Source organism: Sprattus sprattus, assembly GCF_963457725.1.
Source record: "Sprattus sprattus genome assembly, chromosome: 13".
NCBI classification, from domain to species: domain Eukaryota; kingdom Metazoa; phylum Chordata; class Actinopteri; order Clupeiformes; family Clupeidae; genus Sprattus; species Sprattus sprattus.
In genome coordinates, this window is record NC_137911.1 from 16202591 (window position 1) to 16215719 (window position 13129).

Below are 13129 nucleotides of genomic sequence, written 5' to 3' on the forward strand. Positions count from 1 at the left end.
GTGTGTGTGTGTGTGTGTGTGTGTGTGTGTGTGTGTGTGTGTGTGTGTGTGTGTGTGTGTTACATGTGTATATGTTTGTGGGATTATAAGTAGCAGTAGTATGCACACAGACTGTTGTGTGGATATAAGTATTACTGCACATGTGAGAAACAGTGTTACTGCATATGGTATGTGTCTGTGTATGTGTATGTACATTTGAGTTATTCAGTGTATGTGCACTTATACCAAGAGGGATATATATGAAGTTATGGATGTGTATGTGTGAATGAGTGTATGTTTTCAGGATGTCAGTCAGTGTAACTGTGGGTGTGTGTAGTAACTGGTGATGGTGCTGCGACACCCTCTGCTGGATTAGCTTCCTTATTGCAGCCTAATCCCAGACCCACATGCACCTGCCTGTCTTTCTAGTGGTCTCTATGGCAACACTCACACTTACACATGTCTTAAAATGCGTGTGTGTCTGTGGGGGTGGGCTTGTGGGGGCAGTTGAGCTTTATTTATTAATTTTCTGTCACTTTTGTATACGAGTCACATTTAACTTGTACGTCTGGGTGTTTTGTTCTGAGCTGAGGTAATAGGCCTACTTCTCCATGGACACCCATTAGTGGTGCTATCTGCTATTCCCGGCTCTTAGGACCACATTACATGCACATCTCCCCACGTCTAACTGGGCAAATCTGAGTGGGCCACAGCTTTTAAGCCGTTCTCTGCTGGTTGACGGAGCCCACAGCTTCTTGTCTGAGTCATGCATTGATAGCTATTAGCTTCTGCTATGTCTGTTATGTCATTTAGCCACATGCTACCTTCCTCAGTGAAGAATTTGGCTGCAGTTGGGCTGAGTTGGCAGTCTGAATAAATGCGAGTGGGTCAAAGAGAGAGAGAAGAGAAGAGAGGGAGATCAATACAACTGAGATACTCGTCCTTTCTTACACTCTAGTGGATGAGTAAATAGCAGAGTTAGTAGCAGTGTTACTGCTCTTCAGTGTGCTGCTACACATAGGGCTACTCCTGACTGCAGTAAAGAGTCATGTAGCTGTGTCATCCTGTAGGCTTAGTTGGGTTATATCTGTCTGACTGACAGTCTTTGCTGTTAAGGTCGGGACCTTTTTAGATTAAAAGCTAAGCTATCCTAGAGAAACGTGCCACACAAGTCACCTGAGGTGACTGGACAGGCTACCCAGTCCGCCCTGCAGTGCTGAGCTGTCCTTCAGCATTTCATTTGTTGGAGGCATTGTGTTGTTGGTCATATAGGAATTTTACAATTTTACTTTTTCAATTGCTGTTTTAGTAATGTCTTTTTTCTTTCCCTCTATTCCCTGTGAACTCTCTCTCTCTCTCTCTCTCTCTCTCTCTGTCTGTCTGGTTTATCTCTCTCACACATCTCATTCTCCTTTGCTTTCTCCCGCAGGTGACAAGTATGAGCTTCATGCTGGCACCGAGTCTACCCCCAGTGTGGTGGTGCACGTGTGTGACAGTGAGAACGAAAACGAAAACGAGAATGAGGACGAGGATGCTCGGCCCAAGATGAAGATCGTCCAGACCCGACGCCCCGAAGGGCCTCCTAAAGTCTTCAACTAAAAGCCCATCCGCAAATCTCCACCCTTTTATCTCTCTCTCTCTGTGTCTCTCTCTCTCATGCAGAGAAAGACACCTTTAATTTCAGTTTAAAACAACAACAACAAAAAAAAAAAGCATACAAACAAACGAACGGACGAACGAACTGCGGGCGATGTTTGTGAAACACAACATATGAACGTATGGACAGACGGACAGGCGGACGGATGGGTGGGCAGTCAAAGGATGCCTACAGTCAGATGGGCTTCGCACTGACCCTCATCACTGACTCACAGGCCCATTGGAATGTCCATGACTCCCCCACCACCTACCCTCCTTTCATTGAGTGTAGTCACAGTGCGTTTCTGTACTTAGAAGCCATTATTAGCAGTAGATAAGGGTGTAGGGTTAGTTCTCTCACAGGTGTTTAAGTTATCTGTACTTTAGAGCGGTGGTCGCTTAAGACAGAGATCACTAATGCTTGAAACCATTTGATTTTTTTTTTTTTTTCATTTTTTTAAGTAATTGTTATTATTATTCCTACTACTATTATAAGTATCTGTTGGTCATGTTTTCTTTCATATCAGCTGTACTCATGTGATTACGCAGTGAGTCCAGATGGTGGCCTGGAATCACGCTTCTGTATGTGTGTGTTTATGTATAATACTTACAAGACGAAACAAAAGAAGTTGTTCACACAAAAGAAGTTATGGTCAGGCAGTATGATGCAGGCCGCCACTTGTGCAACTAAACTGAGGTGATAAAGCTCTGAGCTTTGCGAATTTGGGGTGGGGTCGGGGGGTCTTTTTAAAAAACAACCAAGAAAAAAAAAACGGAAGGGCGTTTGTACTGAACTAGATGTGTATTCTTACCATGTATTTGATACCACAAACATTTTTGCATGCTAACTAACGTAGTCAGGAGCTCAAGTGTTTTTTACTGATCACAACTTACAGGGATCCAGAGAGACAGTTTTTGACGGTGACGTTCATATCCGCGGGTCCAGCTTGACGGCAGGGAGGGACACGTACATTTTCAGACAGCAGAGCGCAGCTCTTGTGTGAACAGTGGCACTGTGTCAAGCATGGCCCTCTGGCAACGGTTGAACCTCTTCATGGGCGTGAGTAGGACGCTGAGGTTTGTGTTTGTTTAAAGTAAAATATAATGCAAAAAAAGTGTGTTTGTTTTGAACTTTTTTTTACTCTTATTATTAAGATTATTATGATTAATCCTGTGCTCATCATAAATGCTTGGGTGTTTTTGTGATTGGCTTGCTTAAAGTGTGTTTTCTGTGTCCTGCTGCTGCTCGTCTTTGCACTGAAACTCACTTGATTGTTTTTGGCTTGGAGTCTTTTGCTTTTTTGCTCTCTTCTGTGGGCCTGGTGACTGCTGGCTGCTTCCCTCTGCTGTAGATAGTTCATTGATTAGTAGTAGGGCTTTCTGTAGACAGTGGAGATGCAAACTTTTACAATCCCATCCGCTTTGTGTGATGAACCTTACAAGCTTTTTGAGCTCCATACCAATGCCTCCCTCACGCACAAAATTCACAGCTAGGCCCATAGTAACCAAGGAACAAAAAGGGACAGCCTATTTACCAGAAAAAGGCTTTTTGTTTTTTTTATTTTACAATCACTACAAACACAAGAAAATGTACTTCATCAATGCATTTAAGGGACTGTCAACATCACGTGTTAATCTGATTTCTTAAGTTAAGATTTGTATTGAGTCTATTCACTGTGGATACCAAACACTCCATTCAGGACATGTTACTTCTGCAAATTGCATTTTGTCCTCATAGGCCCACTGAAGGACTAATACACAAGGTCCATTTGCGATAACTGTGATAAGCCCAGCTTTTGCACACCACGGCCGATTGGCATATAGTAGCAAGTTTTAAGTCAATCCTACTCAACTCTTTCATAGCAAGTCTTTGAAAAAACGAGTTTGAGCCTTTGTCAGGAAGCCAAACTGTGTTGGAAAAAAGCATGGGAAGGGACGAAAGCGCTAACTGGATTTAGCCAAAAAGTCTCGGCACATGCTAGCACTTTATAACTGTCCTGTCATCCATCTCACCACCTGCTGTGTCAGTGGACTGTGGGCAGGCGGATTTCTTTTATTTCTTTTATTCTTCTCTTTCTTTCTTCTTTTCTTTCAAAAATGTACACCTGGGTAGCCTTCACCAGCATGGCAGTGGGAGTGTGATGCTCACTTTTTTTACCATATTTCATTTTTTTATACTGTCTCAATGGGGGGGTTTGTGAAGCGTCTCGCCTCAGTGTGCAGCTGAGAGGCAATCATGGGTCTCCTTGGGGAAAAGGTTCGTTGCACAAGCACAGCGAGCTGTGAGACCGTCAGTTGAGCCCCCGAAAATACCTTTCTTATTTTGTATTTTTTATTTTATTTAACGTCAGTTTGTCCTTGCTAAAAAAGAAAAGAATACATTTTTGAAAAAAAATAGCAGACTTCAAAAACCAGGAAGCGTTGAACAGAAAAGACAGAGGACTAATGATGACAGATGGTTTCGGTGTGCTGTTCTGGAACAGTCTTGATGAGGCTACTGTTGTTTGTACCTACCTGTTGTCTGGGTCTCTGAAAAATGGGTACATTTCTGTCACAGTGAAAGAGTGTATGTAATTCTGTATATATGCCAAGCATTGCATAACAAATGTCAGCTCATTTCAAGTTCTCTGTAAATGACAATTAAAAGAAGATAAAAAAAGAAAAGAAAATATGCTGGTTTAATTCCAACTTCATAGTGTTGTGTTTAAATTGGACTCAGTTTGTTTTTACAGAAGTCTACAAAAGCTCAATTCTGTCACTGTTGTATTGTTCTGTTGATATATAAAATTGTATGTCTTGTACCGTAGTTAACCAGAAAACAATGTAGCAATCAAGCAATAATTTACCGTTTATCTATCTGTGTCTCCTATATGAGATGTATTCATTTCCAGAGTTATTTTCTCTGACTGTTATGGCTTATGTTTGTGTAGGTATGATTGCCATTTGTTTCACATAGAAATACATAAAATGAAATTATTCCTATAAAGAAATGGCTGCATTGTGGTAATTTATCTGTGTACAGAGGCCATGCATGCTTACATCTTGACACTTTAACACAGGCAGTAGAGGGAGTGAGTAAGTAGGAGTTTTTTCCGATGACATTCATGATTTTCATGATGCAGTCTTGGAAAAACTTTCGGATCCTAACCCATATTGCATGTGACCCCTAAACCGACTTGGCTTGGTTCTGGCGCTGGTCTACGGCCAGTTTCCCCTGGAACAAGTTCCCCTTTGTCTTGGCTTATTCCCTCACTTATTTCAAACTGCAAACTGATCCAGTGGTATCAGCATTAAGTCTGTCTCCCCTGCTGTCAGATGCAGAGGATCTATTGGCTGGTTACTTCCACATGCCATTCTTCTGGTTTAGCAGAAGTCGTGACCGCACACAGGAACATTTTAGTCACGGCTGTAAAAAGTGCTTTGTCAAACCATTGTTGACAGTGATCCATTGTTCACCCTACAGTATGACAAAGAAAGGTGAAGGGCACGCACATGTAAAAGACATGGAAAGTTGATTTCATATCCTGGATTAAATGTTATAAGAGGCACAAAACCAAAGGGTCTGCATGTCTACGTAAAACTGTGTTGACATTGTTGCTCCTAATCCACTGTTTACTGTAGCCTGAGCTGGAAACTCATTTTTCTTTTCCAACTGTGACAACAAACATGCTCTTTGCACGCACTAGCAGAGTCATATGACGACTTAATCGAAATAGATCAATATGGGGATATCAGCAATAGTCAGATGGGACAGATTTATCAAAACCAACAGAGAGCTGAAGATCGATTGTTCTCATTGATGTTCCCACTCAGTTCACAAGAACACACACCTGACCCAGGTGCATGCAGGTAAAGCCCAACCTCTTATCCAGGTACAGAGCTGCTCAGTCTGGATGCTGGGGCGATGCAAAGGCACTCTTTTAGCTATGGTGCGTCATGGTGACAGTGGGCCCCTCAGATTATGAGAACCTGATAATGGATGCCGTTTGATGAACAGGGCAGATAGATTTTTATTGGTCAACCAAGCAGGTAGGAGCTGCATAGGAAGATGAATACTGGGTTGATAAGAATAAAACAAGGTTTTGAGAATGAAGCTGCTCTGTGTGTGTGTGCGTGTGTGTGTGTGTGCGTGTGTGTGTGTGTGTGTGTGTGTGTGTGTGTGTGTGTGTGTGTGTGTGTGTTTGTGAGGGTGTGTTTGGAGGTTCAGGGTTAAAATACTGATCATGCTGTGTTATGCCTAGTCAGGTCTGTTTTGAGTGAACAAATGAAGTCCAGCTGATTAGCACAATTAATACTACATTGTGTATTCTATATTTTAATATTATATTACATAATTACCCTTTCTGTAGATAAATATTGGCAATCAGAGACACAAGAAATATTACCTGCAATATAATATAGTAAATGTTTGTCATGTAATTTATGACATAATATGATATTAATTAGCAATAAACTGATAAACATAGGAAATTACTAATAACTGCCTTCCTCGAACCCTGAATTTTCAGTTGCTACAAATAACCAGAAAAGTGTTCCTCTGACCTCTGGAAAAATGTCCACCCCATCTGTTTAATGTTTTATTTAGCACTAAAGCTATCTTCCTGTTCTCTGAAGACAAGCCATCAGATTACATTTAGATAAAACATCGTTGCTCCAAAAATAAACAAATCACTCCATCCCTTTCTCTCTTTCTTTCTCTCTCCCACTCTCTCTGTCTCCCTCTCGCTCTCTCTCTCTATCTCTACCACCCCTGCTCTTTTGCATTGAAAAGACAAAAGTAAATATGCTCAATCCAATGAGGAGATAGGAAGAGAATTACTGTCAACAACTCAATGTGCCTACGGATGTTTGCATGCACAATGACTGTTCACTGTTGCTGCTGTGATTAGTGGAAACTTAGGCTTGGTGTTCCAGTCCACACATTTAACACACAACAAAAGTAGTAAAGCTAAGAAAGCAAGGAAATTATAAATGATTGACAAAGCACAAATGTCCTGACTGTTAAAAACCCAGCTCACATAATTTATGTACAGACCAAGCTGTGACCTCAACCCTAAAGATATCATACAAAGGCTAAAACTATGTAATAAGAGAATGACGTGTGGGTGAATCAACCCAGAGAACAATAGTAAGCAGAGAGTAGACTGTCCTGACAGGGATGTTCCGGCCTTAACTGGTTTGAACCTGACTAAGAGGAGAGGAGAGGGGTGGAAAGAGAGGAGTTCACTGAAAGAAGTGGTCGTGTTGTTTCTCGCTGAGAGCCTTTTTCGCCTGGGTGGAAACTGAAGCCGGACGTGAGAAGCAGCGTTACGCAACGCAGCGCTCATAATGAGAGATCTCTCTAGGGGTGGAGAAGGACTGGAGACACAGGCAAACACGGCACCAGGGACAGGGAGTGGGACAGAGGCTGGGGCGGCCCTCTGGGAGCAGCACTGCAATGTGCGTCAGCCACAATAAAAGGCAGTTACACTCTTTCAAAAAAGAGGAGTGGACAGATGGAGGGAGGGAAAGAGAAATGAGAGGAAAAAACTTTATTGGAGAGAGACAGAGAGAGGGAGAGAAAGAGAAATGACAAGAGAGGGTTAAGGAAGTGACAGAAAGCTAAATATAAGAGAGAGAAAGTGAGGTAGGAGAGATCAAGCTAGTGAAGCAAGAGTGAGAGACAAAGGGAAAGAGAGACATTACCAAAGAGGGATAGCAAACAAGAGAGAAAAAGAGGGAGAGAGAAAGTGATTAACGAAGAGAGAATAACAGAGTGAGAGAAAGAAACACCTATCCTCAGAGGTAACATTAGTCCAGTTGTGTTTCCCTCCGGCAGGCTGGCTGGCTTTCCGCAGAGGGAGCCTCCTGTTATGTGGCCCACACCATGGGGCTAGGTGAGACGAGGGGTGGTTGCGTGTGGGACGAGGAGGAAATGTCTCTGAGAGAAAGGCATACGTTTCCAGTTCAGTGGCCTGGCTCTGAAAAGCATGAAAGCACAAGGGGCTGGCCACTGTAACAGAATACTGTAATGTTCCTATCAGTGAAGTGGGTTTAGCTGCAAAGAGCCGAGTGAAGAAAGCCTTATCCCAAATCAATACAAACTAGTGTCCATTACCTCACCTCAGAATAATACATGTCTGTGGGCCTTTGTGGATACGTTTAATTACAGATTTCCTCTTCACACAAAGAGAGAAACTAACGCTGCTCACACATGTGCGAATACGTGCATTTGTCAAATGAACACAAGTAATACACACCCTTAAAAAGCAAGTTCACCTGCTAAGAAAAAAAAACACAGTTCTCTTGAGGAAACCTTCTCTGTGAAATGTGTCACATTACAGAATCCTTAATGGTGCTGAATAACACCTGCAGCTTCACAGGAGTTTCGGCTTGGAACAAATGAACCCATTAAAAGATACAAGGTAGCCTCTTTTTGAGAGAGAGTACTCCAGACGTGGATGTTGTGAGTAAGGGCTTGAAAAACAGCTGGAGCTTCCTCAATTTACCTTAATCTTTTTTTTTCTTTGTTCTTTTATGTGCTCATTTGTAAAACACTTTGAGTTACCAATGTGAATGAATTGTGCTGTATAAATAAACTTGCCTTGCCTTGCGTGTGACACTTGTGCTACACTAGACACATTTATTAAGCATGGAAATTAGAAATGATTGACAAAGCACGAGTGTCCTGACTGTTAAAAACCCAGCTCACATAATCTATCGACAGACCAAGCTGTACCCTCAACCCTAAAGATATCATACAAAAGCTGAAACTATGTAATAAGAGAATGACGTGTGGGCGTATCAAGTTACCAATGTTGCCAATGTGAATGAATTGCGCTATATACGTAAAATAAACTTGCCTTGATGTGTGACACTAGACTGGTTCTACCAAACCCACATTTATTAAACCTTCACTCCTTCATTACTTAGCTTACCTAGGGAGACCTATCACCTTGAAATTATAAATATGTAGTACTGAAACCACACACACTTTCTGAATGCTGAACTCACATATGTATAGGTAACACCTATGTTTACAAGGTTCAGAGTTCAAAATTCTTGTGTTGAAATCTTTACAATTTGTTTTTATACCAAGTCTGAGCACCTCTGAAACTAGGTTTTTCTAAGGGTATGCTTACATTTGATTTAAATAAAAAAAATTGTTTTACTACATTCCTTTTACCCTCATGTTAGTATTGCTGAGGTCTTTTAGAATATAATCATATATGCCACTTGTGCATCAATGTTTTTAGTTAAGGGAAATGTACAAAAACATCCAGGCACGTCAGACTACTTTGAAAAGTCTAAAATTCCTTAGAGTGTTAACTGGCTGTGGCCAGGCCATGACTAGACTGATGCAGAGAAAAGGCCCATAGGAGCTCCCTGCTCCAGGCAGGGCTTCCTGCTCCTCAGCGAGGGCTGAGGCTAGTCCAGTCTGCCACCACACAGAGTGCCACTAACTTTCATCAGCAATTTAAATGCTGCCGATAAGATTACATCTCTGAACCGCGCACACACTAACACACACATACACACACACACACACACACACACACAAGGCCATTTGCATGGTTACCACATGGGCTCCTCTGCATTAATGGGCGGTAATGATTTTGTCTTCCCTGGTTTTCCCTCTGTTTCTCTCGCTTTCTCTTTGCTCTCACTCTCAATTACTCACTCCTTCTTAGTCATTTACGCATGTTGTATACACACACACACACGCCCTGGATGGAAGTGTGCCATTGAGACATTGTGTGGATTTTGGTCTACCTGAGGGAGAGGTAAGGACTGGGAGTGTGTGTGAGAGAGCGTGTGTGGGGAGGAGTGTGTGTGTGGGATTGCTGTGCGCTGACAGACGGCACACCTAGGGGCCAGGCAGGACCTGAAAAACCAGCTGGCAGTCAGTAGCACTGAGGTTACGCAGAGACACCGTGCTCTGCCAAACACAGCCGCGTGTGTGTCTCGGACACTTCCCCACAAATCTCGGCCGCCCCGCTCTCTCTGAAGAAAACACTCGCCGCCCGTCGCCTTTCTCTCTGCGGTTTGTTTTCTCCCAGGTGGATTTTTCCACTCAGACGACCACCTGCCTTCAGCGCACACCTACCCTCCTCCTCCACCACCACCACCCTCCTGTTGAGTTCACTGGAGTGTGTGAGTGAGTGTGAGTGTGAGTGTGTGTCTTTGTGGACTATGCCCTCCCGAGAGGAGGGAGAGGAGATGAGGAGCTGAGGAGCAGAACACGCCGCAGACGGACGACAAGTCTCTCGGTAGACTCACGGCACGACAGGTGAGCCACTTAACGCACAACACAGAAACAAGGGAACCTGCTTCCTATTCTCACTACACACACACACAGCACGCACACTAACAACACACACACAACACACACATGTACACATACTCTAGTTTTACCTTCATTCTGACTGTTTGCGGAGGACTGTGGAGACCCCCCCCCCCCCCCCCTGTCCCTGCCCCTGTTTGGAGTGGTGAGACTCCTCCGGGCAGCATAGCGTCAGGTGGGTCTCTGTGCCGCCAAATAGCTCACATTCCAGCCCACTGGTGTTTGGAATACAGTACCTATTTAAGGCATGAAAACTTGTGTCTCCATCTATGTGGTGGCCTTTCATCTGCCTTGATTGAGTTTATGACCAAGGAGTTTACAGAAGTTTTTTTGTGTCTGGTTATGTTTACTACATTGTAGGTGTGACTGGTATGTAATTGTGTGGCTATTTTGAGTAAACTCATTGTTTGATTTCTAAAAGGTGTTGTGAGGTTAGTGTTTTGTTAAGCGTAACATGATCGAAGTGGGATTATTTGTTTTGTTTTTGACTATTAAACATGGTCAAGCAAGAGTTTATGCCAGATTGTAACTCTGTGAGCCTGTGTCTATGTGTGTTTTGCAAGAAAAATGTTCCAGGAATAATGTTCAGTGTGTCATAGAACAGTAGACAAATGATTATGTTGTTCACTGGCTTATTTTCAAAGGTTCATATGTCAGTGGTTAACAACTGATAAGCTAGATAGTTTGCTTATTTTGCTGAAGGTAAAAACGGCAAAGAAACTATGTATAGTGTAGTATTAAAGTAGAGCTTTTTTTTGTCTGATTCAAGTAGTTCAGAAATCACATAGTAAGTAGATAATAGTCTTTGTACTACTTTAATGACCGACATTTCACTCAGGTGCTAGTCAAATCACATTGAATAGTTTCTACGACTGTACACAAAAGAGCACAACTAGTTGTCTATTGGTGCTTGAAGGTGGAGCGGCCATGTCAAGCTCTGAGAAAGTGCTGTAGTGGCGGGGGACGAGTTTTGTGTGCTCAAGTTATAATGAAATAACAGGAGACACAGAGGGAGATTTACTGTTTAAATATTGACCGTTCCCCTGTGTTTAATGCTGTCGAGCACACACGCACAGCAAACAGTTAAGTGGGCTTTCTCTGTTTGACTTAAAGGATTAAAGGGAAGCTTTTGATTTTTCCAGCTGTCTGCGAACTAAGACTCGGAGAAGTAAAAACTATATGTGACTGTTCTGTAGAAGTCTAAACAAATTCCCTCCTGGCTAAATGAAAACATGAAAAGGGTTTAAGGGGAGCAAGCATGGACACAAATGGTCACATACTCCCTGTCACATTGTGACGCTACAAAAAACACGTCAAAAAGCCTCCAAGTTTACTTTTTAAGCTGTAAAATGTCTGTAGTAAGATAAATACAACTTGGTTCTGTACAGCTCTGATGGTCTATGAGAACTTTGGGAAAGATAAAGGAGAAAGTTGCTACCCAAGGGTGTTGACTCCTGCACTTTGCTACACATAAGCAGATACTTTGCTGTTTGCCCCATAAATGCACAGTTTGTCAAGGCTTATCAACTGTCCAGTTCCACCAAGGTAATGATTCAGTCCTGTAATTCAACAAAGCTTTGTGTAATCAGACTTGTCAACACTGATGAATGGGTTTTCTCTATGCACTACTGGAGAACACTGAAGAAAAAAATGTCATTGTTAAATGCATAAAAATGACAGGGTGGGGGGTAGTGCACATGCACATTTTTCAGTCTTGGGTAAAACACAACCTAGTGCTTCGTTTCAGTATACTTCAAAGAAACCATCTAATTTTTTGTTTGATGAGTTCATGTGGAAGTATTGTACAACACACTCAGAACTCACTTCTCTTTTAGTAGAGCTGCGCTGATAACAAAAGCGATTTAGAAAGAGGAATAACGTCACATCACCATCACACTCCTTCACAGTTTTCCTAAACTGATGACGCCGACTGATTGGGTTTCAGTGCTGGCTGTGGATATTACTGCCCAGTATAAACTAGTTTTCGCTGGACTGAAGAAAAGGTGTTATGTTTTTGGGGTTTCTTTTTGTTCTGTTTTGTTTATAAGTATGGTGGTAGCCTGGGGGCCCAAGGGGCCACTGGCAGGACAGAGAGAGGCCTCCTGAAACAGTGAGATGTGTGTGAAAATGATCCAGTGTGTATCTCATTGTTCCCAGAAAAAGAGAGACCCAAACAGGTGTTTGTAATGTGGTGATGGATTGCCCTTCAGTCAGGAGAAAAGAGGTTGTGTCTGATGCATAGTCGTGGGCTGGCAGTGATGAAATGATAGGAATAAAATTGAAGTTATGTTGTAGGAGAATTGTAAAGGCAGGTGAGGTTTTGTGTAGCATTTTTGTCTTTGCCACTCGATTCTCAAATGGTGGATTATGTTTCTCACAAGCAACTCAATTAGTCAATGACATGTTGTTCATGAATTGACATTCAGTGAATGTATCCTGAAAAGTTTGTTACATTTTGGTCAACCTATCTTTTCTTGTCTTGACTGGTCCTATTCCATCTCTCATTCACATGTTATAACTAATTATAACAATTCTTCTTTCTGTAGAAGATTGTGATGGTTCATGATGTGATGGGTCATTAACAACACCCATTTGAATTTCCCACACCCATTTGAATTTCAGATTTTAGGATTTCATTTTTGTAATATTTGTAAAAACATCAATCCACAAAGGCAGTTGACTCGCTATCTGCCATATCAGCTCCAGTTCAGTGCTGGATCCAGGCTGGGACTGCTCCAGGTTCAGTGTCTATCTGGCGATCATCATTTGGACAGCAGTTTGTATTTATGGAAAACAGTATAGGGTACCCCCATCTACCCCCCTGCCCCCCCCCCCCCCCCCCCCTAAAAGAAAGCTCAGTGCTGGCATTTGCATCCAGAAAGGGGCCCAGGCTTATGCTCTAAGCGTGGAAAATATAATTGCTGTTATGAAATTGTGTGTTTTGCATGTTTTGTAGTTGCAAAGCCATTTGAATCTAATCAGTGGGTTAAGAATAGTCCTCCCTCATGGGTTTCTATGTGTGTGTGTGTGTGTGTGTGTGTGTGTGTGTGTGTGTACATGCATGTGTGTGGGAACGCATGTGTGTGTTGGGGGGGGGGGGGCAGGGGTTGTGTGTTGTTGTGATTGAGGGTTGAGGCAAAGAGAGAGAGAGACTTCTCTTCCGTGTTCCAGGGTTTTCAGCTTTTTATAGCC

The 13129-nt window shown here is 42.5% G+C and overlaps 1 protein-coding gene across 1 annotated transcript in view; it reads left to right on the forward strand.

Moving 5' to 3' along the window:
- The window catches only part of rcan3 (regulator of calcineurin 3), a gene marked incomplete at both ends in the record, with an annotated part of 30237 nt that extends 28659 nt beyond the window's left edge, over positions 1–1578 (forward strand). Inside the window, 1 exon segment of the mRNA XM_080850522.1 lies at positions 1409–1578. Coding sequence (XP_080706648.1) covers positions 1409–1578 — 170 coding nt within the window.
- Between the last annotated feature and the right edge of the window lie 11551 nt (positions 1579–13129).